The 25516-nt window shown below is 37.0% G+C and overlaps 1 protein-coding gene across 1 annotated transcript in view; it reads left to right on the top strand.

The window, feature by feature from the left end:
• The window catches only part of ASG2 (transducin family protein / WD-40 repeat family protein), a 273819-nt gene that overhangs the window by 41548 nt on the left and 206755 nt on the right, over window positions 1–25516 (top strand). The window contains exons 7-8 of the mRNA XM_089815239.1: window positions 23355–23470; window positions 23579–23696. Of these exons, the coding sequence (XP_089671365.1) occupies window positions 23355–23470; window positions 23579–23696 (234 nt within the window). The remainder of the gene's footprint in view (window positions 1–23354; window positions 23471–23578; window positions 23697–25516) is intronic.

The following is a 25516-nucleotide window of genomic DNA, read 5'->3' as shown; positions in this document are numbered from 1 at the left end:
ATTAGACCAAAACCGCTCAAAAATGCTAAAACTGTCATAACAATTTGGTAATTGTTTCTGATAAACAAACTTTTTCACTTTCCATACATGTGTTATGCAAAAACTAACAAAGACCCATTTTAGCTAACTTAGAGTCATTTCCAAAAAGGTATGATAGTTGGGGTCTATCTGATAAAAATGCTTGTCGATTTTCTCATAGACCAAAACTGATTTTTTATAACCGTTTTCTAAACTAATGTGAACATTAAATGTTAATTGTATAACACTTAAGTGTTTGTCTTGAATATGTTTTGAACAATATTGAAGGACATCAAATAAGATAAATGCTAAGAATATCATATGCTCATTATAATTTCATTATTGACATCAATGACAACAATCAAAGACCAAATACCAAGTGTTCAACATACTCCCCCTTTGGCATTGATGTCAATACTAACTTCCACCTGTATGTCCATGTACATATCCATGTGTACATGTATATTCATGTGTACCTGTATATCCTGTATCTATACATGTCTATCCTTGTAGGAAAAGTCTGTTTATTAGAAACAGTTACCAAATTGTTATGACAATTTTAGCAGTTTTGAGCGGTTTTGGTCTAATGGAAGTTTGGGGTCTGTACTTGCTTCCAAAATTTCGACTTCCTTGGTTTATAAGTAGAGGATACATTTCTCTAAAACATCCAATAGGTGGTTTTGACAGAAGTTGCAGAATTAGTGTGGAATTCCTTGTAGATTGAATAGTTTGCAGGTAGACTTTTAACAACATAGAAGAGGGTAATGCTTTATGTTTCTATTTTCATATTTCTGATTTGATTTTCATTGTAGAAGTTTATCAAAGGTAGAAGAAGGGTTATATATTGCTTCTTCATTCATTCCTATCAATATTTGATCGGATCTTTTAATGGAAAATGAAAATATATTTGGATATTAGATGTTTTGAGGAGAATAGAAGTATATCCCGCATTATGTTTTCAACAAGAAGTTGAAACTAGTGATTCATGATTTGTGTTGTAACAGAGATGATCCTCTGATTTTATATCTGATTTGTTCATTTTGGAAGTTGGTGCTTTTTGTATTCATGAAGTTGGTGTTTCAGGTGTAAGGGACTGGTGTTCCTTGAAATTCATGTTTCTAAAATAGGGTGTTGGTGCTTCCCAGAGTTGTACTAAAAGATTTGCCCAAGAGGCCATTAAAGTTTTAGATTCAAAGTGGTTTTTTACTCTAAGGGGTTTTCCATGTTAAAATATTGTGTCACTTTGTTATTCGTTAACTATCTTGTTCATGTGTTAAATTTTTATAGCTTGTAATTGTTTCAACTTTTGAAAAGTATTTTGATTCACCCCCTCCCCCTCCCCCTCCCCCCCTCTTAGTGGTGTTTGTATTCCAATAAGACTTTGAGATTGAAGAGGAGGTTAAGGCTAACTTGATGGAGGAATTTGGTCAAAGAACCCTTGCAGGGGTAAGGCAATTGTTGAAGTCTCGGGAGTCTTGATACTACCTGAATGGGACATTGCTAATGCAATGATCTTTGATGCAGTGAGAAAAGAGAAAGAGACTAAGTTCAAAGCTGAAGATGAAGTGGTGCAAGCCAATAAAGGGGTTAAATACAATGATGACCATAAAGCTTTAGTTATGTGGTCCTCCGAAAAGAGAGACAAGACCAGAATTCATGAGGTTTCAAACTTTGAGCATATAGGTAGTCTCATGGTATACAGAGTAGAAGAGGTAGATAGTGAAAAAGTTGCCTTGATGAATAAGGAAGTAGTAGATTTTGGGGTTGTGGTTTCTGCTAAGGATAAGAATAAATTCTTAGAGTTAAATGAGAAATTTGAAAAAGTATTGGAGGCCTATGATGAAAGGGGGAGAATAATTTACCAGTTGGAGAATAAAGTTGCCAATATGAAGAAGCAATTTGGGAAGAGAAAAGTAGGCAGGCTGTCCAGACAGCTCAAAATTGTAGCTAGTCCTCCCCCTGTGCCACCTTTCAATACTGAACCCATTGTAGAGATCCCAAGCATGCCTCAACAACCAGAGCTCTACACAGCTGATGAGCTGAATGAGGAGAAGGCTAAGATATGGTCATTACATGTTGAGCTGGGTATCCAACATGAGGACAGAGCCAGGGACGCAGGTTTGTTCTTTTTGGATAGAGTAAGTTGGCCTCTATTCTACTGAGAATTGTCAAGGTTGGTGGAGATATGGAATGAGCTGAATAATAGTGAAGCCACCTTGAGACCAATTTTGAATAAGTGGATTAGCAGAGATGATGCTCTCACAGCCCTATGTTGCTCTGTTATTGACCACTCTGATGATCAGATAGAAAAAACTTTTGATCAGGCCAATGATCTGTTGAATTTTGGTCATAAGAGGGACTTGCTGTAGAGGAGACTTAGAATTTTTCTCTCAAGACATCTCAACAATTTCTTTGATTTGTTTCCCCACGCACTCAAAGGTGTAGGTATAATAAAAGATAAAGAGGAATGGGCATATTAATTGAAAGAATTAATGAGCATAAGGCTAAATAAAGTAGTGAATATAGAGAATTACATTTGGTTTTCAAGGACCACTGAGAAAATTGTACAAGTGCAAATATTCTTTGATTCTTTCAAGCAAGATTTTGATGAACTAAAGAAATTGGGAAAGGATGTTTTGAAGAGGGAGAAAGAAATATTGAATTATAATTGGCCAGATGACACACATTTCAACAGGTGGATGACAGACTACTCTCCAACAGTGTAACTATAACAGATGACTTTTGAGGAAACAGTTGTGGACAAGGCAACTATTACAAAAGAAATACAGTTCGTTGATAAAGTAGTTCAAATAGATGATAAAGAGACAAATCAACTAACTGCAATAGTGGATCTAGCCACCCAAACTGATGATCTGGTAGACAAACAATTAGTTACCATAAATATCCAGATATCAGAGCCTGACACAACACATGAAGGTCAAGTGATCCCACAACTTGAAGAACAACATGTGGAGCAAGATTAATCATCAAGTGCAGTGGATGTACAAGAAATTAATACAATAGATCTGGCCCCACCACAAAGCAACCAATGAAGAAGCCATTCTGTTACTAAAGCAAAAGATCATCAAGTTTGTCTTCTCTTGTGCAGTTTTTGATTATGATAGTTTTGTCCTTTTGTAAATAGTTTGTTTTTAGGACAGCTATCCTTTTCCCTCTATGCTTGAATCTTGTTGCAACTCACACTATATAAATGAGTTCCCAAGGCTAGAGGAGAGTCCGAGTTTTATTTCATCTTGCATGAGTCTATGTACAATTGGAATCGGTCCATGTATACTGTGAATCAATTCCAAAATTGAATACAAAAAGTTACAGTTGCTGGTCTATTGTGTTATCTTTTTGATAGAGATGAATACTGAGTTGTATACAGTTCAAAGAAATGAATACAAATATTGAGAGTTGATTTCATTCCAAATCTTGTCTCTTTCCTTGTTTCTGTTTTGTTCTCTGAGATCTAATAGCAAAGTTTATTAGATTTCAATTGTAATTCACTTTGAATTATATTTCAATTTCCTTTTGCTAATAATCTAATGGATTATGTAAATGCTTAATGAAAGTTGAAAGAACACAATGTTTTTAAGTAAATATATGACAAGTATATGGTATGGAAATGAATGTGGATAAATCTTTGCACAAAGTGTTGGGATAAGATCCAGAAGTAGGTGTGATCTCTGTTAGTTGTAGCCCAATGGACAAGGCACTGGTGATCCATGTGAGTTAGAATAAAGATGTTTTGCACAATGTAGAAATATTATAATCAATCAATCTTTTACAATTCTGTTATCCAAGTGTGAAATGTCAGCCTGTAGTTGATTCATGGTGTCTAGGGTTTGATGAAATAGCTAGTTATCATCTCTATATTACCATTGAGTTAGAAGAAAGAAGGCTCAATAATCTGTTGTTGCTGGAGTTCATGTTAAGAATTATGATTTTTTAAATTGGATAAAGTTGAATTCTTGAGGTGAACCCGCCTGAATCTTGTAGAGTTCAAAGTGGAGAAGACTTTGATGCCTTGTTGGTTGGTCCTTTTATTTTGATTTTGCAAATGCCCACAATGGTTTTAGGCATTATAAAATGTTGTTTAAATTTTGTCAAATCAGGAGCCAACATGCTTGAAGGTGATCAAGAATTGAGCTCTACCATGTCAGCTGCCACAGGATTAATGTTGAGCCCTCATGGACGTTGGTGCCATTACCACCACTACACAAAGTAGTGCAAAGAACTTGCAATTTTCCATGGATAGAAGCCTTCTTTATTTTCACAGGGGTGGAACTTCTAAATTGCTAATCAATCTCAATATACAGACAGTAAGACCTGACATTCTCCAAAATGCATATAAATTCAAATAGCTAGGTCTTTGAAGTATCTTATGCTGAAGATTTTCACACCTAGCCTAGTTACTAAAATGCACAAAAATACAAGTGGGAGTCATATTCTAAAGCTTCTTCGTTCATGCCAAAATCTGATTGTGGTTGTCTAGCCTAGTTCTGATACCATGTTGATGTTATGCCTAGAAATAAAGATAAACAACAATAAAGAAACTAGAAATAGGTACAAAAGACACAAAACATTTATAATAAGAAAATCCTTCTACTTGGAGGGAAAACCCCAACCACACTAGAAAAAGATCTATTGTATTGATAATAAAATGTTCAAGTATAATGCTTTCACTTGATGTAATATCATAATACACTCAGCAATCACATATATAAATTGGACTGAGACTCTTCATATTACACCCGAAGGTATATTCAATTTCCGGATAGACTCTTCGCATGGCACATGTCTCTCCAAATAATATTCTTTCAAATATTATCATAAATATATTCTCCAGCTGTTGACGCAATATTTCCTCTATTTCAACATACAACAAAATTGGAGATAAAGATCTCTTTCATAGCTATAAGCTTCAATAACTTGTTGGTATAATTAAATATTCCTTGTTACACTTTACTTAGTCCTTACTTGGGATCATAGATTGAAATCTCTCTGAGAAGTGGCAGATATCTCTACTTCTCACGAGAACTTTTGCAAAACGAGAAAACTCAAGGTTTTCTGGTGAGAAATTCAAGCTGAGAAGACCTTAAATTTTCACCGATAAGTTGGCCACTTCTCTGCAATAAATCACAAACTTCTCACAATAACTTTACTTCTCTTAGGAGGCACTGGTAAAACTGGGACACCTAGCGACTTGCCCATTCATTGTTTATTTTGCAATTTTTGTTTGGAGGAGAGGAGAAGGGTTTCGGCGGAGAGAAATTGTTTTTGGCAGCCTTATAGATCGATCATAAGTGGATTTGAAGCAGATCTGAAGATATTTTTCAAGCAAATTTGGATTTACAAGTAAGGTTTCTAAATTCTTTTTCTTTTTAGTGGGAAGGGGAAGGGGAAGATGTAATTAGTTTTATACTTCACTTAACAATTTTCTATTTCTTGTTTGCTTTGGAGTTCAGAGTCTTTAAATATGGCTGCCAGTGATCGACATTCCACATGAGGATGCTATTTTGTTACATATTGCATTTATATATATATCTAGATCAGCTTGTTTGGTTTGTTTACTCATTTATTGAATCATTAGATGCATAACCTCATTGAATTCTGCAAACAAATGCATTCCCCAATATTTTTCCAAGAAGTTGCCGATTTATCTCCAATATTTGCCGAGAACTTTGTATTTTGCCTCGCTGATATGTGGTAGAGAACAAGACTTTGAACTATGCTTAGGATAATGAATTACATATTAGTTTGCATTGTAGAGACACGAGTTTGCATTCTCTTTTAGCCATGGTGTAGGACAATCCACTTTAGTTGGTGATACTTGTTATCTCTTTCTACTTTATGTGTGAGATCCACCTTGTGTGAGATCTACTTGGACATAGCACATTCAGCTTTTGGTCTATTTTGACCTATTTTTGGCACTTGTAAATGATTGGATCCTTCATTAATCTTGTCTTTATTTGGCTGAGTTTGTTACAACTTCATATTTGCTATTGAAATCATCAAAATCAGAAATCCGCTTTGCCTTTCCTTGCAAGTGACAATTGTACACACACTATATATCAAGCCCAAATCATTTTTTATTATTAAAAACAAATTTCAAAGGGTGGGGGGGGGGTTGTCTTTGGTTGCATTGTGGGGGGTGCAATGATTTGTTGATTTCAATTTTTCATGTGTGAAGTGTATCATCAATATGTTGCCCCACTTTTCATCCTCTACCTCAGTAATAAAAGTGATTACTTGTGTCTTAGTGAATTCATATTTGTGTTTGTGTCTAGGTCTAGGCCCCATTAGGTGGATTGAATCTCCATCAAATTTCTCCATTTTCTGTTCTTCGCATTTCATAGTCGGGTGGTTCTTCCTTTGTGTTGAGTCGATTGTATGGGTAGCTTAGTGCCTAACCTGATGGAGATTCACATTGCTCATACAAAGATCATTTATAGAGTTATATCTGCTTGCAGTTTATCACTTTCTCAATAAGAACAAAAGCTTGCGGACCCACAAAGAGCACCAAATGATGCATTTGGATCAAAGTAAGAAGATGGTAAGGTGCCCTATGGCAAATTCATGTTTCCTTTACATTTTCCCACCTCAGGAAATGTTCAGGATCCATCACAACTCTCATAACCATTCTAGGTGGAAAACTCAAAATCAACTTCTCCTTGGCGGATTTTCAACCCATGAAGTTGGTTTTCCGCAAAAGGTAATTCTGAAGGAAAGGAAACAAAAGGTGGGTCCCTAATGAATTTTCACACTCCTTTTAGACATTTCTGAACCCAAAGAAGACAATAGTCTAAAGGTAAACCAAAAAGCAAGCATGGGCAGAGAAATGGAAATTGTCTTCTCCTGGTGGGTTTTCAACCCATGAAGACAATTTCTCGGATTTAAAAAAATCAAGTTAATAAGTAGATTCAACCTACACTTTATGCATAAGGTATCTCAAGATGATAATAGAAAGAATCTAATAACTACAGGAAAGAGTTTATATGCCAGAAGTCAACTCAGCGGATATTTCCCATAGGGTACTCTATAGGTAACTTCCCAAAACTTAAAGGAAAATGGGAAAGTAAGTATGGGAAGATAGAAAGTTACTGTTGGGCAAATGGAATAGTGAAAAGACACTCGAGATATCCGTTAGAACCATGCATTTACTGTTTCAACGGATCCCTCCTTCAATTCATTCATGTGGTGCGAATTCTGAAGATCAACAGATGAATTGAAGCTCCTATATAAATGGAAACATGAACAGTTACACAAAGTACTGCACTTTCTTGAATTGATATTCTGTTAATTTGCATAACTTTTTCAAAAAGCTAGTATCTGTGCAATTGCTATTCTTTTTCTTTTCTGGATTCAAAATTCATTTTCAAACATAATGGCAACTAGATTTGCGGGTTTCGACGGGTTGAACGAAATTAAGTCTTCATTGCAAAATTTCACGAATACTTCTCTCCGTTTCTATGACATGCAAGATTAGAGTGAAGTCAGAACCAATCCATCCCATTACTGAGAAGCTTTGGGGATGGGGTTGGTTGAGGCAACTGGCTTTCCAGTTGCAGTCCAAGCTTCGGAGTTAATCCATGAATGTATAAATCATTACAACCCCGACAAAAGGCAAATTGTATTACTAGATGATACAGTGTTGATCTTCATTGATAGGCAAACTGTGGTGAATTGCCTTCGAGTTCCGAAACCAGAAGAATTTTCAGATTTGACATTTGGAGGAGCCATTTCCGAGTTCTCCGCGAAGAAGATGATTTGGAGAAAGGAGATCATGCAATCATGGTTCCAAAAACCATGGGGCACCAAGAGTAAGGTTCCTAAGACTCTGTTTGGGACTAATCTCAAACCTGAGGTTGTCGACATAATGGTCCTCTTACACAAATTGAAAGCTTTAAACTTTGTTGAGCAACATTTCTTTTTGGTGCAAGTCATCTACTCTGACACCCAATATATTGATTGGGCTCACAAGGTAAGTGAGATTCTGTCCAGTGCTCTTCGTGCTGCAAAATTCTAAAACAGTTTCTACATGTCCTCTTTCCTCATTTACATGTTAGCTTATCTACAATTATGGCCAGGCCTCCCAAGGGTAGGATTTTTTTCCCGATAATGTGAAGTCTTATGAGTTTTACCCATGTTTACAATTGGAAAATAGTTATGCAGAGTATATAAGAGTTAATGATGAATTCACTATGAGAATTTGTAGGGAGCTACAAGGATGTCCAGAGAGGAGATTCAGCCCTGAAGCCATGGCGGCCATTTGCCAATTTGGGAGTTATTTTATCCAGTTCTCATCCATTTCATATTTGCGTCTTGTAGCTTTTGATGGTTTCCCCTTGAAGCTGCCGAGTTATCCTAGCGACATGATTGTGCTGATTGAGATTGTGCAGCAAGCAATCCAAGTGAACGTGCTAAGTGGAAGATTGAAGAAGAAAAGGTACGAGTTTCCTATGAAGGTGGGAGCTTTCAGTTGTGAGTCCCGCTGTGATGCAAAGAACATGCTAAAGGTGTTTGAAATGAAATACAAATTGGAGATGTATGAAGTCTTAAGGCCTATGTTTGATCCAAATGGATATGTAAGGGAAGTGTTGCAGATTGGAAGTGTAATCAAATATATCACTACCATTTAAGACTACTGGGCTGATTGCAAGGATGAGTTCGAGAGCCGTGATCGTGCTTTCGCCATACTGACAGTGGATCAAGTGAAAATGTATAAGGTTAATATTAATGTTGAAGGAGTAGAGGATGATGGTCAGAATATGTATAGTAACACCTACCTGACAAAGCTAAGAGGTACTTCTATCAGCTCTGAACCTTACAAAGATGTAAGAGAGGATCTAGATACAATGATGGCCCAAATTATCAAGAGGACCGGGAAATGGGTCAAATGGACCACAACCAGAAGGAGTCAAAGTAAAAGCACATCTGCTCAAGCTTCTCCAGTAGTTGCAATGGCCTCTTCCTCTCAAGGTGGCACATCAGGTGTAACCTTGGCTATCACTTAAGGACCGGCTCAACCATCAGGCAGAGGTGATCTACCTCCCGACAAAAATGTTCCTTTGGCTAAAACTTGTCAGGATGGTTCCCTCCCAATGATTGGAACCCCATCAGAAGCCAAGAAGAAGAAAGCGGAGATCTTAAAGATGTCGCGACCACTCCGGTCCCCTCACCTCATAGTAGCCCAGTTCCATCTGTAAGTGCTACACTTCTCCAACCGAGTAGTCCTCAAGTGTAGGTAGTGGATTTAGGAGATGGAGGAAGTAGTGATAGTGAATTCACTGAATCTGATGAGGCAACATAGAAGACTTCAAAGGCAGAGAAAGGCCAAGATTCTTTAAAGCTCGTTTCACAAGCTCCAAAGAATCCCTTCTTTTCAATCGCGAAAGCAATCACTCTAGTCAAGAGGAAGATGTTTAGCATAGACTCCCTTGGGATGGCCTCCAAAGTGATAGGCACAAATTCATGGTTGGAGGATACTCTGGACAGGAAGAGAAAAAGGAAAGATGAAGGAGCTCCCAACAAAGATACCTTATCTCTTGCTGTTCGCTCTAGATCAGCACTGAGTAAGGTTAAGAAGCAGAAGACCTTGTCCATCCTCGGACAGGACCTTGAAACAGGGCATCTAAAAATGGAGATAACAATGCCTACCAAAGAGGGAAGAATCGAGGATATCTCAACTAATGATTTTACTTTGCATTCGGTGGATCTTGGGGAAGCCAGACATGATACCAAAGTTGGCTTATGGAAGTCAACAAATGAGGTGATTGAAGGACAGTTTGAAAGCCTTAAATTGTCAAAGGTCAGGATGAAGGCGGAAATACACGAACTGAATGGCTTCATTAGACAATTGGTCACCCCGTTGGCGAGCATCTCCGGAATGCCTATTACCAGTGATCCTACTGCTGCAGATGTTCAAGCGCTCATCTCTCAACTCTAAGAAGACAAACACTTTGGGTAGATTGGTAGAGCGTGGAGCGGGAAACTCAAGTTGGACGGACTCTTCATTATAGAGCAAATTGGCAATGCTATATTGAGGCTGGAAATAGAGAGGGATAATATTTCAGCAAATAGAGCCACCTTGGCTGTAGAGAAGACTAAAAGTGAAGATTGTGTCTCTCTATTGAAGATGATTATCCACATGAAGACGAAGGAAGCTGTCGAGGCGAAGATCTTGCCTAAGGGAGATGAGCCTTTATTTGAGTGGCTTCAGAGCATGCAGTTCAAGTCCGAAATGATCATGGCAGCAGAGGAAGGACTTAAGGAAACTGAAGCTAAAGTGAAGAAGGACCAAGATAGAGATTATGAACTCTTAAAAGGTTTGCATACAGACTCGCAAACTAGTGGACAAGGAAATGGAATAATTGGAGTAGCCGTCACGCAATCAAACTTCTCCAATTACATAGATAGTCTGACGGGGATATCTTCCGGTCACCAGAATAGAATTTCTGAGCTTCAGAAACTTGGTGGATGTATGCACGTAGCCATGGAGGAAATATAGGATTGGCTAACTGCTGTCAAAGATTTGGCTAGAGAGCATTCTAAATGGCTCTTGGGATATACTAATGTACATGTTCATAGGCATGAAGAATTAATTCCAATCATTGTAGCTGCTAGGGCCTATATGACAAAAGCAGAAAAGGGAAAGAAGGCAAAGTGATTCATATTCCGCCCCTTTTTCATATTTTGATGTAATTATTGTAATTGACAAACTGGCTCCTTGCCATTTGTCATTTTTGAGAAGATGAACCGATTAAACTTCCTTTGTAGCAGTCATCTCGGAATTCTCTATGTATTGGAATGAAAGATTAATAAAAGGTCGGCTAATTTTTGGTGTGAGATACTTGATGTTGCAGAGCCAATTGAATGGTATTTTATGTCAATTATTTTCTGTTCCACTCTATTGAATGTTAATTGTAAGTTTTCTCTTTTATCTGAATTAAAACAAGGAATGAACAGAGCTTCATTCCCTTGTTTTGAGACAGTGAACTGAATATGATAAATACTATCATTGTAGGTTCAAGAGAGATCCTTTAGCTGTTTCTCTTTAAATTAATCTTGCTTTCTCTATAATTAGTTTCCTACTAGATCAGTTTAGTATTAGTTAGTATGCACCATTGAATTGTTAAGTCTCATGAGTTCATAAGATGTGTGAGTTCATAAACTTAGTTAATCTTCTAAAATCATTTCTTGCCTGAGTTAAATCCTGTATAGGTTTGGCTCGGTTTACCTTTCCTATTCTCGGGTTAAGAACATACCCCATTTCATATTTAGGAGCAAACATAATTCACTGCAAATCTGCAATAGGGAGCTGTACCTAATAATTCAGAGGCAAGTTAGTCTTTCTGGAAGCAACTTTCCAACTGTAGTAACAAGATATTGTTCACAAATTTGGGTATATAAGAGTTAAATCAAAAAGAACAATCTGTTTTACCAACATAATATAATCACGAGGTTAGGAACACATCTTGCAGACATTAACTTTGAATGGGTACAATTATGGGTCATGGGAAAAGGTAATCATCACATAGTATAGATGGTTTATTCTCTCGCCTCATCTTTACAGGTTCACCCTTCAGCCAAAGTAATGGTGGAATCAATGTAATTGGAAGGAAAAGAATGATAATCTTAGACTATGTAACATTTTGAACATCAATCAATTTCTTTGACTTCCAGTCATACACAAGTTTAGAGGTGTTAAGTGCCCGCACACGATTTGAACCATTGTTTGGGAACACTTTGGAGATCTACATGTTCCTCCATTCCCAAAAGATCCACTTGTAGATTGTCTCATTCCATTTGATGATGCAGATAATATCCACTATGGTGATGATACCTTATAGGTGCTAGCTGGTTTGCAATTTATTCTAGAACCTAAACATACCACTCTAGTTGAGATCACTTCTGTTGTTGCTCTTGATGATGCTTGTATTCCTACAACCATGGATGCTTGTGATTTAGTGCTACAAGATATTCTCTATCTTCCAGACATTGTTCCATGGGATGACTTCTTGATAGACACTGCAGGTTTGCTTGTGGAGTCATACATCGTAGATTTTGGAGACATCATTGATGACATTCATCTTCTCTTTGATGAGGATGATCCTTCTTCAATTGTTGCGAGGGAATCCTCAAGCCCTTATCTTTATTCTCCACTTGATCATTCATTCAAGGTTGACATGATTGTGGATGCTTTGATACAATTTTTTGAGATCTCTTTAGAGAATACATTTGTGTCTTTGGAGGTTGGCATCAATGAGTGTCTAACCCTCGCTTGACATGTCCCAAATATGATTGTGTTGGAGACGCCTAGTCATTTTTTAGAGACATCATACATTTTGAGGCTTCTTCCTATAGTTTGGAGAGACTGCATTGATATAGCTATGACATTGCTTTTGCCTAATAGGAAGAACATTATTCAATTTTCTTCATACAATAGTTTCTTCATTAGAGCATCTACCATTGGGTGTACCTTCTATATTGAAGTGGGACTACTTTGTAACTGTTCCTACTTCCTTTTCATAGAAGACATCCTTGTCTTTGGAGCTTGATCACACTTAGTTTCCATTGGTTCCTTGCTTGTCAACTTCTATTGGGCATGTTCATGATTGGTTCATGGCATCTTCTTCATTCAAGGACATGGCGACACATGAGTAGATTTCAAAGACATCATACTTCGTTTGGATTCCCTTCCTAATTCCTTTCCAGAATGGGAAGAACCTTTTTATACTTGGTCTATTTTCTTCTTAAGGGTAGAAATGTTGTTTGCAGGTTTTGGATTATGTTTTGCCATCAAACACTAAGCATACTTGCAGGACGTTATTTGTTATGGGGAATTCATTTCTTATTGTTTCCTTCCTATAGGGGGATACATGATGGATGTTGTATAGGGGGTCATGGGTACTCTATCCATCCATGCATCATGCATCTTGTGTATTTTCATCCCTCTCTCTCTCTATGTTTGGGGGGGGGGGGGGGGGGCGAGAGGGAGGTGGAGTTTTGTATTGCTTTTGCATGTATATATTGGACAGGGGTACCTAACATGGCCTAGTAGCTAGGACCCATCTTGGACTATTATCTAGCATTGTGAGTTTATAATTGCATTCTCCTAAGCTGCGCTTAGGCGGGGGGGAGGGGGGGGGGGGTGTTGTTGGTATAATTTAAGATTCCTAGTTACATTTTACTTAAACTTACTTAGGATAATGCATTGTATATTAATTCGCATTGATGACAAATAAGAGTTTGCATCCTATTTTAACACTTGGTAGGAGAATTCTACTTTAAGTGGTGATAGTTGTTATCTATTTCCACTTTGTATGTGAGATTCACCTTTGGTGCTCTTATCAAATTATCATCCTCTCATTGCTGCACATGTTTGCATATACTATGTTGTACAATGGAGGATGATCCATCTTTGGTGGACATGTGATTCCACCTAGTTTGGGTGATAACTCATCTCTCGCATATCTCCTAATTATCATACATTGCCTCTATATTTAGGCATATTTCAATTGGGCATTATCTATGTATTATTGATCATTTGCCTTTTTCTCTTGTGTTATTCATTGAGATTCTATATCTTGGCATATTCTTTCATTGCCTTAGGGAAATTCTTACATGGTATCAGAGCTTCATCCAAACTCTTACATGGTATCGACGCTTGATCCAAATCTTACATAACTAGATTCAGTTCTTGAATATTCATACTGGTAAATATCAAATGGTTCCATTTTCTTAAGAGTAGGTGTAGCAATGATGCAGGAGCATCCTGAGTGTAAGAGCAATCTTGCATCACCCATAAATATTTTCTTTTCAGTCTTTTCTATTTTAATAAAGACTAGTAGATAGGGTGGTTACTATTTATGGGAGCTTACTATTTTTAGTAATTTTGTCATACAAGCTCAGAATGTTCTCATTTTCTACATGAAGGTTCATTTCAGAATTATAAGCCTACCATAAAAATCTCATTGCTCTAGCGTAAGTATTAGAGAAGTTATTGCGGATTTTCGGTGGAAAATTTATGAAAAAAATCTTTAGGCTCATTGTTGGAGGCCTTAAGAGTGGCCAAACGAGGTCTGAAAATTCGACGGAAGGGTGCTTGCACAATCTCAAGTCCATAGATCAGGAGCTGGGATTTCTGAAAAGTGGTTATAATAGCCAATCAGAGCAACAGTTCGCGAGTTATGGCCTCGCAAAGTTGGACTACCCAAAATTTCTAAAATAATTGTTAAAGATGTATTTGGCCGACTCTATATGTATTGCTAGGGTCTGTTGGCCCTAGGTATTAAGTTGGAATGTCTAGAACCTCTTTGGGCGGCATAAAATTGCCTATTTAAGAAAAGCCCGAACATTGTTGAGAACAACTCTAGGTGATAATTCACAACATTGTCTAGTAGATTACCGTAATGAAGGCGCCCATGTGGATTAGCATATTGTACTTGTGGATTTTGTAATTTTGTATTTGGGGCTATAGTAAGAAGCAGTTCGCACCAGGATTGTGGTTTGGGCTGAGTGTGTAGATAGATTGGCGATTGTGAGGCAGTTTGCACTAGGGTTTCAGCGGAAGCGTGAAAATGCCTCCATGAAGAGAATGTGGCGGAAGAGCTGTAGGTGTTACACTTGACAGTTTTACAGCTCTCCAAAGACAAATGTAAGCATTGGAAGAACAAATGTGAAGAGGAATAAATCTTCCCATAAGAGATGAAAGTGAGGATGAGGACGAAGTAGAAGAAAATGCGGAAGTAGAGGCAGTTCTGAATCCAGAGGAAGAGAGGCTTTTTAAGGCCATTTCGAAGATTGGAAAAAGACCTAAGTTTGAAGTTTCCACATTTTTGGGAAATTTTAACCCAGAGGAGCTGATTGATTGGATCAATGAATTGGAGGAGTACTTCGAGTATGAAGATATTGAGGATCCTGATAGGGTCAAGTTTGCAAAGGTGAAACTGAAGGGACATGCAAAGATCTGGTGGTAGGAGGTTCAGTTGGAATGAAATAGAAAGGGAAAGGAGAAAATCACCAGATGGGATCAGATGATAGCTAAATTGAAGCGACAATTCATTCTTGTGGATTATGAGCTTGATTTGTTGAAGAAAATGCAAGGGTTGAAGAAGCGGGAAAATCTGTTCAAGAGTATACCGAAGAGTTCTACCAAGTTCTCATTAGAACCAGCCATGCAAAAGCTAATAAGGAGAAAGTGGCCCATTATCTTAATGGTTTAAGGCCAAGTATTCAAGGCGAGCTGAGCCTGGTTTGAATGAACAGTATTGAGGAGGTATACCAGTTTGTCGTAAGAGTTGAGGAAAAATTGAGCAAGAAGTTTGACAACAAGAATAATGGAAGAGGTCGTGGTGGAAGATCTGGCGGACGATGTTATGGAAATCGCAATGATCAGAAGAACAAGGATGAGGTTGGAAGTAGTAGTCAGAACCAGAGGGGAAACAGTTCCAATTGTTTCCATGATCAGAACAATAGAGATTAGAGAGGAAGAGGCAGAGGACAAGGATTTGGAAGAGGAAGCTTCCATGGAAATGTTTTCACTGTAGAGAAGAAGGGCATAGAGCATTTGAATGTTTCCAGCGCCAAGGAAGGACAGATCAAAGAATAGAAGGCAAGGACAGAGTTGCACATGTTGATGAAGATGCCAGATCATCACATTCTGAAGATGCTGAAAGAGGAGAAGTCCTAGTTAACAGAAAAATTCTACTGGGTGGTGAAAATGAACCTGATTAAAGAACGAGTTTGTTTCGCACAAGGTGTAGATGTGAAGATAAGTGTTGTGATGTGATCATTGATCCTGGAAGTACTGACAATCTAGTGTTAGAAACGATGGTCACAAAGTTGAAGCTGAAGAGACAAACACCCATGTCCATACCGTATTGCTTGGGTGCAAGATGACTACAAACTCTTGGTCAATGAGTAGTGCTCAGTGAAGTTCAAGATTAGAAGCTACTAGGTTGAGGTACTTTGCAATATCATACCTATGGACATATGTCATATGTTGTTGGGTAGGCTGTGGCAGTTTGACAGGCATGTTGTACACGATGGGTGAACAAATACCTACACTTTGACCAATGATGGAGTCAAACATAAGTTGAAGCCGTTGAAGGAGAAAGAAGAAAAGGTATGTAGTGTTGCCAGAATATGTTTTCTTGATGGAAAAGAGTTTCTCAAAGGTATGAAGCGTGAGAATATGTGTTTTGCTATAATTTCAAAAGATAGTAAAGAAGTAGAGGTACCTTGTAGAAGTTGCAGATATGTTGGGAGAGTTTTTTGATATTGTATCAGATAATGTACCTGATGGATTGCCCCCAATGAGGAAGATCACTCATCAGATGGATTTGGTTGCAAGAGCCAGTTTGCCAAAAAAAGCAATGCATAGAATGACACCAGTAGAAAGTGAAGAGTTGAACAAACAAGTTCATGAGTTGTTGTAGAAGGGGTTGATTCGAGAGAGTTTGAGTCTATGTGCTGTACATCCGTATTAGCACCAAAGAAGAATGGAGAATGGATGATGTGCACTAATTCGGGCGCTATCAACAAGATCACAATCAAGTAGAGATTCCATTGCCAAGGATGGATTGTATTATGGACTGTTTGAGTGGAGCTGAGTATTTCACAAAGATAGATCTGAAGAGTGGGTACCATTTAATTCATATTCGCAAGGTGTTTGATAAGTTGAGGGAAGAAAAGTAGCTGATAAACCTGAAGAAGTGCAATTTGTAAAGGAGTTGGTGTACCTCGGATTTGTAGTCTCAATAGAAGGTCTAAAAATGGACTTGGAGAAAGTGAAGGCTATCCTTGAATGGCCTACTCCAAGAAGTGTGATTGATCTTTTCATGGACTGACTAGTTTTTACAGAAAGCTCATAAGAGGTTTTAGCAGTATTTGTGGACCTCTAAGTAAAACAATGAGAGGGGATAGGAAAGAATTTAAGTGGACTGTAGGAGCAGATAAGAATTTTAATTTGTTGAAACAGAAAGTTACCGAGCAACCTGTTTTAGCACTTCCTAATTTTAACAAGGTGCTTCAAGTAGACTGTGATGCTAGTGGTACTGTAGTAGGAGCTGTTTTGAGCCAAGAAGGTAGATTTGTTGCTTATTTTAGTGAGAAGTTGAATGATGCAAAAAGAAAATATTTTGTTTATGATAAGGAATTTTATGCTATAGTTCAAGCATTGTAGAAGTGGAGACACTCTCTTCTTCCTAAGGAGTTTGTTTTTTATACTGATCATCAAGCTTTGCAATATTTGAATAGTCAAGGAAAATTGAACCAAAGATATTTGAAGTGGGTTGAGTTTTTGCAGAGTTATACATTTGTTTTGAAACACAGGAGTGAGAAGTCTAACAAAGTTGTAGATGCTCTTAGTAGAAGACAACTTTTGATTCCATAAATGTAGATAGAGGTGGTTGGGTTCAAGGAACTCAGTACTTTGTATCCAGATGATCCTGATTTTGGTGAAGCGTGGAAGGCTTGTATATCATGTTCCCATTTTGGCTGACATCGTTTAGCGTCACAGGGTCTCGTAGACTAGTGGTGATGTGGAGAGAGTCGACCAACGACTATTTGACAGTATTTTGTTCTTATAGTTGATTAGTGATTTGGGCCTACATTTGTTATAAAGTTACTTTATTTGGGCCCAGTTTTATAATTCGATGTTGAGATGCACTTTTTATTATAAAATAATATTTTATAAAAGTGCACTTTATTTCATAAGAATATTTTGATGCTTCTAGAATGTTTAAGTGACTTCTAGAGGAAGCTATTGAAAAGTGAATAAATAGACCCTATGGGTCTTGCATTTGATCATCTAGTTTGTATTTTCTCCCTTGACATCAGATTGTGATTCAGTCACATAGTCTATTATGGAGCCGAGTGCTTTCAGATAGTCACTAGGTCTTTAGGAACGGAGTCTCCTAAGGATTTTGCATAACTGAGGAGGTGAAATATCTTTTGAAGGGTTGCATATTTGGAGGTGATACTATAGTCACTTCAGCTAGGGCATCATTGGGTCTAAGGCCATTTTCAACATTTCAGCATTTCAGGAGGCATTTTTAGTAGGGCCGAAATTATAGGAGGCCGTTTTTAGCAGGTCTGAAATTATAGGAAGCCATTTTCAGCAGATCCAAAATTTTAGGAGGCTTCTTTCAGCAGACCCAAAATTATAGGAGGGCATTTGCTGAGGACTATACATTTTCAGTCATGGATTGATTGCAGGACATCCTTGGAAGGCTTTATTGTGGTGGAGGAAAGATTTATAGCTGTTGGTTCGTTTTTGCTACAAGTCTGATCCAATATTCAGAATTTTAGGATAGGGCTTGGAACCACATTTTTGTTCATATCTTCCTCATTATTTAGCATATCATTCTAGGTATTTTTGGATCGGATTTCTATCGTCAAGGAGATAAAGATAGGTGCATTTTGGAGTTCCAAAATGCCATGATTTATTTTTAAAGAATTTTTCAAAACTCCTAGACATTTTCGAAAATTTGCAAGGAAGTACATTTTCAGATTTGGGGTGACTTTGGCTTGGGTGTTGGCATCTTTAGCATTGGTAAAAATTATTACAGCCATTTACAATCAGGTTTTGCACTTCTCAATTTGGCATTTGGCATATTTTCTGAGAAATGTATGTTTTTAGCTGAGTACAAAATATAGCTTCAGCACTTTACTATTTTACATTGCACTTGTCTTTGTTTGCTATTTGGCATTATTGGAATCAAAGGAAGGCTAGGATTTTGCAAGTGAAAGAGTATTGTAATTTTTAGATTATCTATATTGCCAACCTAGGGTTTGATGATCATATTATTGGCTGAAATATGTATGGCATTGTTGCAAATTGTTGATATATGAATGGCATATGGTTTTGAGCAATTTCCTATGTTTAGCATTTACTTTCAGTAGTAGTCTTCAGTTGCATGCCAAGTGTTTGACAAAATTTCTCAATTCAGCATTAGAGGTTTTTAGTGGCCTATTGGTAGGGGTCATTACATTGTACTGAACCTGTTACATTTGACGGGACAAAGTGGTTGGATTTCATGATCTGGGATAATATGTTGTTCAAAGGAAGCCAATTGTGCATTCCCAGAAGTTCAATGAGAGAGAATCTCATCAAGGAGAAGCATAGTGGAGGATTCGCTGGACATTTTGTCAGAGATAATACCATTGCTTTGGTTGCTGAGAAATATTACTGGCCACAGTTGTAGCAAGATGTGAAGAAGTTTGTACAAAGTTGCAGAGTATGTCAAAGGGCGAAAGGAGTGAAGTAGAATATGGGGTTGTATTAGCCATTACCTGTCCCAGAGAAGCCGTGGGAGGATGTCAACATGGATTTTGTTCTTGGATTACCGAGGACACAGTGTGGGCATGATTCTATTTTTGTGGTTGTTGACAGGTTTAAAAAGATGACACATTTTATTCCTTGTAAGAAGACTAGTGATGTTGTTCATGTGGCAGAGTTATTTTTCAGAGAAGTGGGGAGATTACATGGTCTGCCAAAGAGTATAGTTTCAGATCAAGATACCAAAATTGTTGGGTATTTCTGGTGTACATTGTGGAAGAAGTTGAAGATAGATTCGAAGTTCAGTTCATCGCATCATCTACAGACTGATGGACAAACAGAAGTGGTGAATAGGAGTTTGGGAAATTTACTGAGATGGTTGGTTGGAGACAAGCCAAAAGGATGGGATATGATTCTACCACAGGCAGAATTTGCATATAATAATTCTGTGAATAGGAGTAATTGTAAATCACTATTCTAGATTGTATATGGGAGTGGTCCCAGAAATGCTTCTGAATTGTGGTAGTTGAATAAGGGAGAAATAAGTAGTGCTGAAGCAGAAGAATTTGTAGAACATCCATGAGGAGATGAGGAAACACATCATAAAGATGAATATTTTAGATTGGTGATGAAGTCATGGTTCATTTGAGAAAGGAGCATTTTCCAGTGGGTACACATAATAAGCTAATGATGAAGAAGTTTGGATCGTGCAAGATAGTGAAAAGACATGATTCTGGAAATGCTTATGAAGTGGAGTTGCTTGCTGAATTTAATATTTCACCAGTATTTAACATTTCAGATTTGACAGAGTATTGTGAAGGAGGTGATGGAGATGAAGTTGCAGAAGTGTAGTGGAGTATTCCAGCAACTAGTTCAGCTACAAAGGAGATTGAGGAGATACTGGACAGTTGTGTTGGCAAAAGTACAAGGAACAAAACTTATGAAGAATACCTAGTCAAATGGAAAGGGAGGCCAGTAGAGGATTCATCATGGCTAGCAAGGAAGGACGTTCACTGTCTTGGTTTTCCTCTAAATACCTGAGACGTGATAGAGTCATTTCTCAAATTACCTTGGGTGTCTGATGCATGAGCATCCTAGGTGTAAGAGCAATCTTGCATCACCCAAAAATATTTTCTTTTCAGTCTTCTCTATTTTAATAAGGACTAGTAGACAGGGTGGTTACTATTTCTGGGAGTTTACTATTTTTAGTAATTTTTTCATATGAGCTCGAAATGTTCTTATTTTCTACATGAAGGTTCATTTCAGAATTATAAGCCTACCATAAAAATTTCATTGCTCGAACTTAAGTATCAGAGAAGTTATTGCGGATTTTCGGTGGACAATTTAGGAGAAAAATCTTCAGGCTCACCGTTGGAGGCCTTAGAGTGCTCGGATGAGGTTTGAAAACTCGATGGAAGGGTGCTTGCTCAGTTTCGAGCTTGTAGATTACGAGCTGGCTTTTCTGAAAAGTGGTTATAATAGCCAATCAGAGCAATGGTTCAAAAGTTATGGCCTTCAAAAGTTGGGCTATCCGAAATTTCTAAAATAATTGTCAAAGATGTATTTCGCTGACTCTATATGTATTGTTAGGGTCTTTCGGTTAAGTATTAAGTTTGAATGTCTAGAACCTCCTTGGGCGGCATAAAATTGCCTATTTAAGAAAGGCCTGATCATTGTCAAGAACAACTTTGGGTGATAATTCGCAACATTGTCTAGCAAATTACTGTAATGAAGGTGCCCATGTGGGTTAGCATATTGTACTTGGGAATTTTGTAATTCCGCATTTGCGGCAATAATAAGAAGTCCATATTTTGTTCTCGCATTTGCTGTTGTTTTTTTGTTTTTGTTATGGGTTTATGGTATTAAGGGGAGCACCCTTCACCAAGTACCAAACTCTTTGATCAATTGTTTAAAATACTAGGTGTGAGGGGTGTTACACAATCTTCAGTACTTTGTACCCTGTCCATCATTTCATTATCCTTATTCCATTCCAAACAGAAGTGACATTAGGGAAGGAGTTTGTCCCAACCAAATAATCCTATTGAATATCAATGAACTTAATAAGTGTCCTATTATTTTGGTACATATCATTATTTTTAGATTTCCATATGAACCATAAGGCTTCAGTGGACTAAACAAGCCGAGGCTTTTTAAACAATTCATAAATGTGCCCATCAGGACTAATGAAACCAAAGTTCTAGCAAGTTTAGTGCAAGCAGCAATAAACATTTTGAATTTTCGTTTCAATTTGTGTTAAAAGACATGCAAACAAAAGATAATTGATACAATCAATATTAACAAGGACAAATGATGATTCCACAAGCTTTACGAACAGAGCTGGTAAAAGGCATTTGATTTAATGAGTCACAGGAAGTAGGTCTTTTTAAGCACAACACATGCAGATTAGATTATACTAAAAGTAGCACACCTACTTGTGTAAGAACCATTTAATCCTTCTTAGAAAACTTAAAATAATTTTTGTTGAGAGAGTGGAATTCGATGTGGTCTCCCCGAGAGGCATATAACATGTGGATACTTTGGTTGTTTCAATTTGCCGAGTCTTTTCTGAGTTTGTGTTTGGGTAAAAATCAGCTTACCGAGTCTAAGACTTGTAACTATGGTTCTAACTTCTAATGAACCAGCTGATAATGTAAATGCAGTAAATGGAGAACAAGAGAATGATTTGTATTGATTTCCATGCGCAGTTGCGCCAATATAAAGGATTTTGACTTGTCTATAACATTTGACAATTGACATTGAAATGCCATCTATCAGCTGTAATCTGTAGTTAATATTGTACATATCATGCAAGCTGTGTTTATCCAACTTATAACATGATCCTGGACCCAAACCTGAATTGACAACACAGTCCAGTTACCATGAGCGTATTACCATTCCTGCTAACATTTGAGAAGAATCTGAACCAACAACAATCCCATTACATTTGAGAAGCCAAGTAGCTTTGTACAGCCATCCATGAATGAAGGGCTCATCAATGCTGATTTATTCAACATTAATAATAATGGGAGTTCTTATGTGCTCAAGATTAGGCAACTCTTTGAAGAGAATAATAAAGATTGCTTGGATGGTATTTGTTCATGTTACTGGTCACAAGTTTGATTATGAGTTAACCACAATATGGAAAAGAATATGGCAGGTATTCATCACTTATCATTAAGCAACTCAGGTGATTTTTGAAGGCATTTTAATCTGTTTTATAACAGCAATGCCAATAACAGTTACAATACTAATCTAGACCCTTACGCTAATTCAATTTGAAGGTCTTCCTCATATTGATTCTTTTTTCTTCCCATGGTCTTGGTCACTCTCTGGTTTTCATGAAAAACATGACTGCTCTCTAATCTCTTTAAGTTTCCTCTCAGATAAATTGTTTTTAAGGTAAATCTCTTGTCCACCTTTTATTGATTAAGATTTATTTGCTTTGTATCCACAGTCCTTTAAACCCCTTAGTTGATTCTTGGGTACTATTAGGAGTTTAATAGCTTTGCCAGAAGTTGCTTCTGATTCCTACACTTCCCTCATCTCACTTGCTGTGATAGATTTCTGTGGTACTCTGTCAGATTTACTTCTGTTGTTAGTTCTAAACTTTATTTATGCATAAGACCACATTCTGTTTCTGTACTGTACCTCGTTGCATACTAACTTGGCACAGAGGTGCTGATAACCCATTGTATCCTACTGATTTTTTGTCTCTCAACTTTTTAAACCTTTTTTGGCCAGCTTATATCCCTTTTTGCCAATAATATAAAAGTACCGAATACATAATTCAGAATTGTTAGAAAGCCAGCTTTGTAAAATGCAAGGCAAAAGTTCACCATAATGAATAGTTTTGAATTGAAAGAAGAAATAAATTGAAATTCGTTTCTTCCTAAACTTCTCAATTAATAATTGACTATCATTGTATGTTCGAAAGTTTTGTTTCTATTGTTTTTGTATGGGCCTTAATTTTTTTATAATGATCAATAACTAGGATTGGCTATACGACTTAAATAATGTTTGCATTTTTTTAATCAATGTATTCTGGCAGCTGGACCTTCGTTCTGGAGCAAAGAAATATTTGGCTGACCCGCCTAGAAATATCCTTGCTTTAAAGTCTTGTGATATTAGTTCAACACGTCCGCATCAACTTCTTGTTGGTGGCAGGTGATCATCTTGCTTTTATTTTATTTTCTTATCTATACAGCCTTATTATTGGTTTTAGTTAATGATATTCCTATATGTTCTCTGACTATAGTATTTTGAATTTTGTAGTGATGCTTTTGCTCGTCTTTATGATCGGCGCATGCTACCTCCATTAAGTTCTTCACGAAAACCATCAAAACCACCACCTTGTGTGTGTTACTTTTGTCCAGCTCACCTTTCTGATTATGTAAGTTGACTGTATTATTTAATTTTCAGCTATCAGTATGCATTCTCTAGTTGATATATGTTGTTTCAAATTCAATGTCTCTCTCAATGGTACTGGTGGTATAATTTATCACTTTGTTTCTTTAACTACTTAACACAGATTCTTGTAACCATTATCTTCACTATAACATCCTTATACTTTTCCTTCCATTATCTGTGAGTGCACTTGTGTAATTAATTTTTTAATGTTTGATTTTATTAAGCATGTGAAGCTGGAAATTAATTATATATGAGGTGATGACTTTCTGATGGTTGTATCTTGGACATATATTGTCATTTTATGTGCTTTTAAATGATGGGTGGCAGAATATTGCTTTTCTTATAACTATAATTCAAAGTTACCAGATTCTCTCTTGGACCTAGGAATTCTTGGTTCAATTCACTCAAAAGTATGGTCCTTGTCAGATTCTGTCAAAAGTATGCCATAGAGACTGAATTTTGTTGGGAATTCTCTCAAAGGAACCCTGGCAGAATTCAGACGACTTTTGAGTGACTTTGGATTCCAACATAGGAACCCAGACAAAATTTCAAAGAATTTGATCAAAAAATACCTTTTTGTTTACTTTTTCAGAAAGTTTTTAATGCCAAATTAGACTCAGAATTAGACTCAAGCACATGATTAGAATCAAATTACTAATCAAATTTAATTCAAATTAAATGCTACTTGAGAAGAATTAAGATGTATATAAGTGTTACATATCTATTATGAAATGTCTCTAATACGCCATCATTTGTGCATATAGGCTAACATGTATAAAAAACTATGGATTGAACAAAATCTGAAGAGATCTTTACTATGGTTAAATTTGGATCCAAAGCCTGCTTTCTTGGCTTCATCCTGTCTGATCCAAAGTTGCTTTCTTTGAATCATTGAGAATGACAATTAATGTGTGAAGCTTACAATATGGCACAATCACAACACTGGCCTTAAACAGGCCTATATCATTACTTTTTGTGCTTCTAATTTACAACAACAAAATGATGATAATTTGCTTGATTGTTTTTGATGATATTTGATCGTGATGGCTGATTATTGATGTTAACATTATTGTTTTTGAACTGAAACATTGATATGGTGGTGTATTTTGCTATGTTGCTTTAAAATTAGCAGTATGTAGAGTGTAATGTTCCCGTCTCTGCGCTAGAACTAATGGCACCTTGTTGGTCTATCTTTCCATCCGGATAGGCTAACGACATTTATTTTGAGTATGCTAGCCAGTCACAGGGATCTATTTGGTTTCATTGGGGGAGATAGTTATGTGGGAACTCCTAAGGTTAAGTCACTTTATTTTATTAAGTTGATTTATAAAGTACTTTATCATTTAAAGTCATTTTATGACAAAAATGACTTAAGTGATTAAAAGACAAAATAGGCTTTTATCCCACATTGCTTAGTTGTTCACATCTTCCCTCACATTGAGGTTATAAAAGCAAGTATCTGCATGGGGATTAGGAGCATGATTTGTGATATTGATAAAATACAAATAGGTTGCTTAAATGTGACTGTGCTCTCTTAAGGATGAAACCCCTTAAGAAGTTTGGAAGGCTGGACGTAGCCCCAATATTCCTTGTGAGATTACATCAGATTTAGGTATGGAAAGTGCAGAATAATAGTATCATCAATTCCCACATTTGATAATAATTGCTTGATGGTATTGGTACATTATCTCCATAGTAGTCGATTGGCATGTTTGTGCATAGCTTCTGCATAATAGCTAGAAGGCAGTAAGAATTCCCTTTGAGGTGTACAATAGATTGACAGGTATAGTTATCAAGAGGAAG

Source organism: Cupressus sempervirens, chromosome 2 (assembly GCF_028749045.1).
Source record: "Cupressus sempervirens isolate cs-2001-9-10 chromosome 2, ASM2874904v1, whole genome shotgun sequence".
Classification (NCBI taxonomy): domain Eukaryota; kingdom Viridiplantae; phylum Streptophyta; class Pinopsida; order Cupressales; family Cupressaceae; genus Cupressus; species Cupressus sempervirens.
The sequence above is the reverse complement of the archived record's forward strand: the minus strand, read 5'-3'. Positions and strand labels throughout refer to the sequence as shown.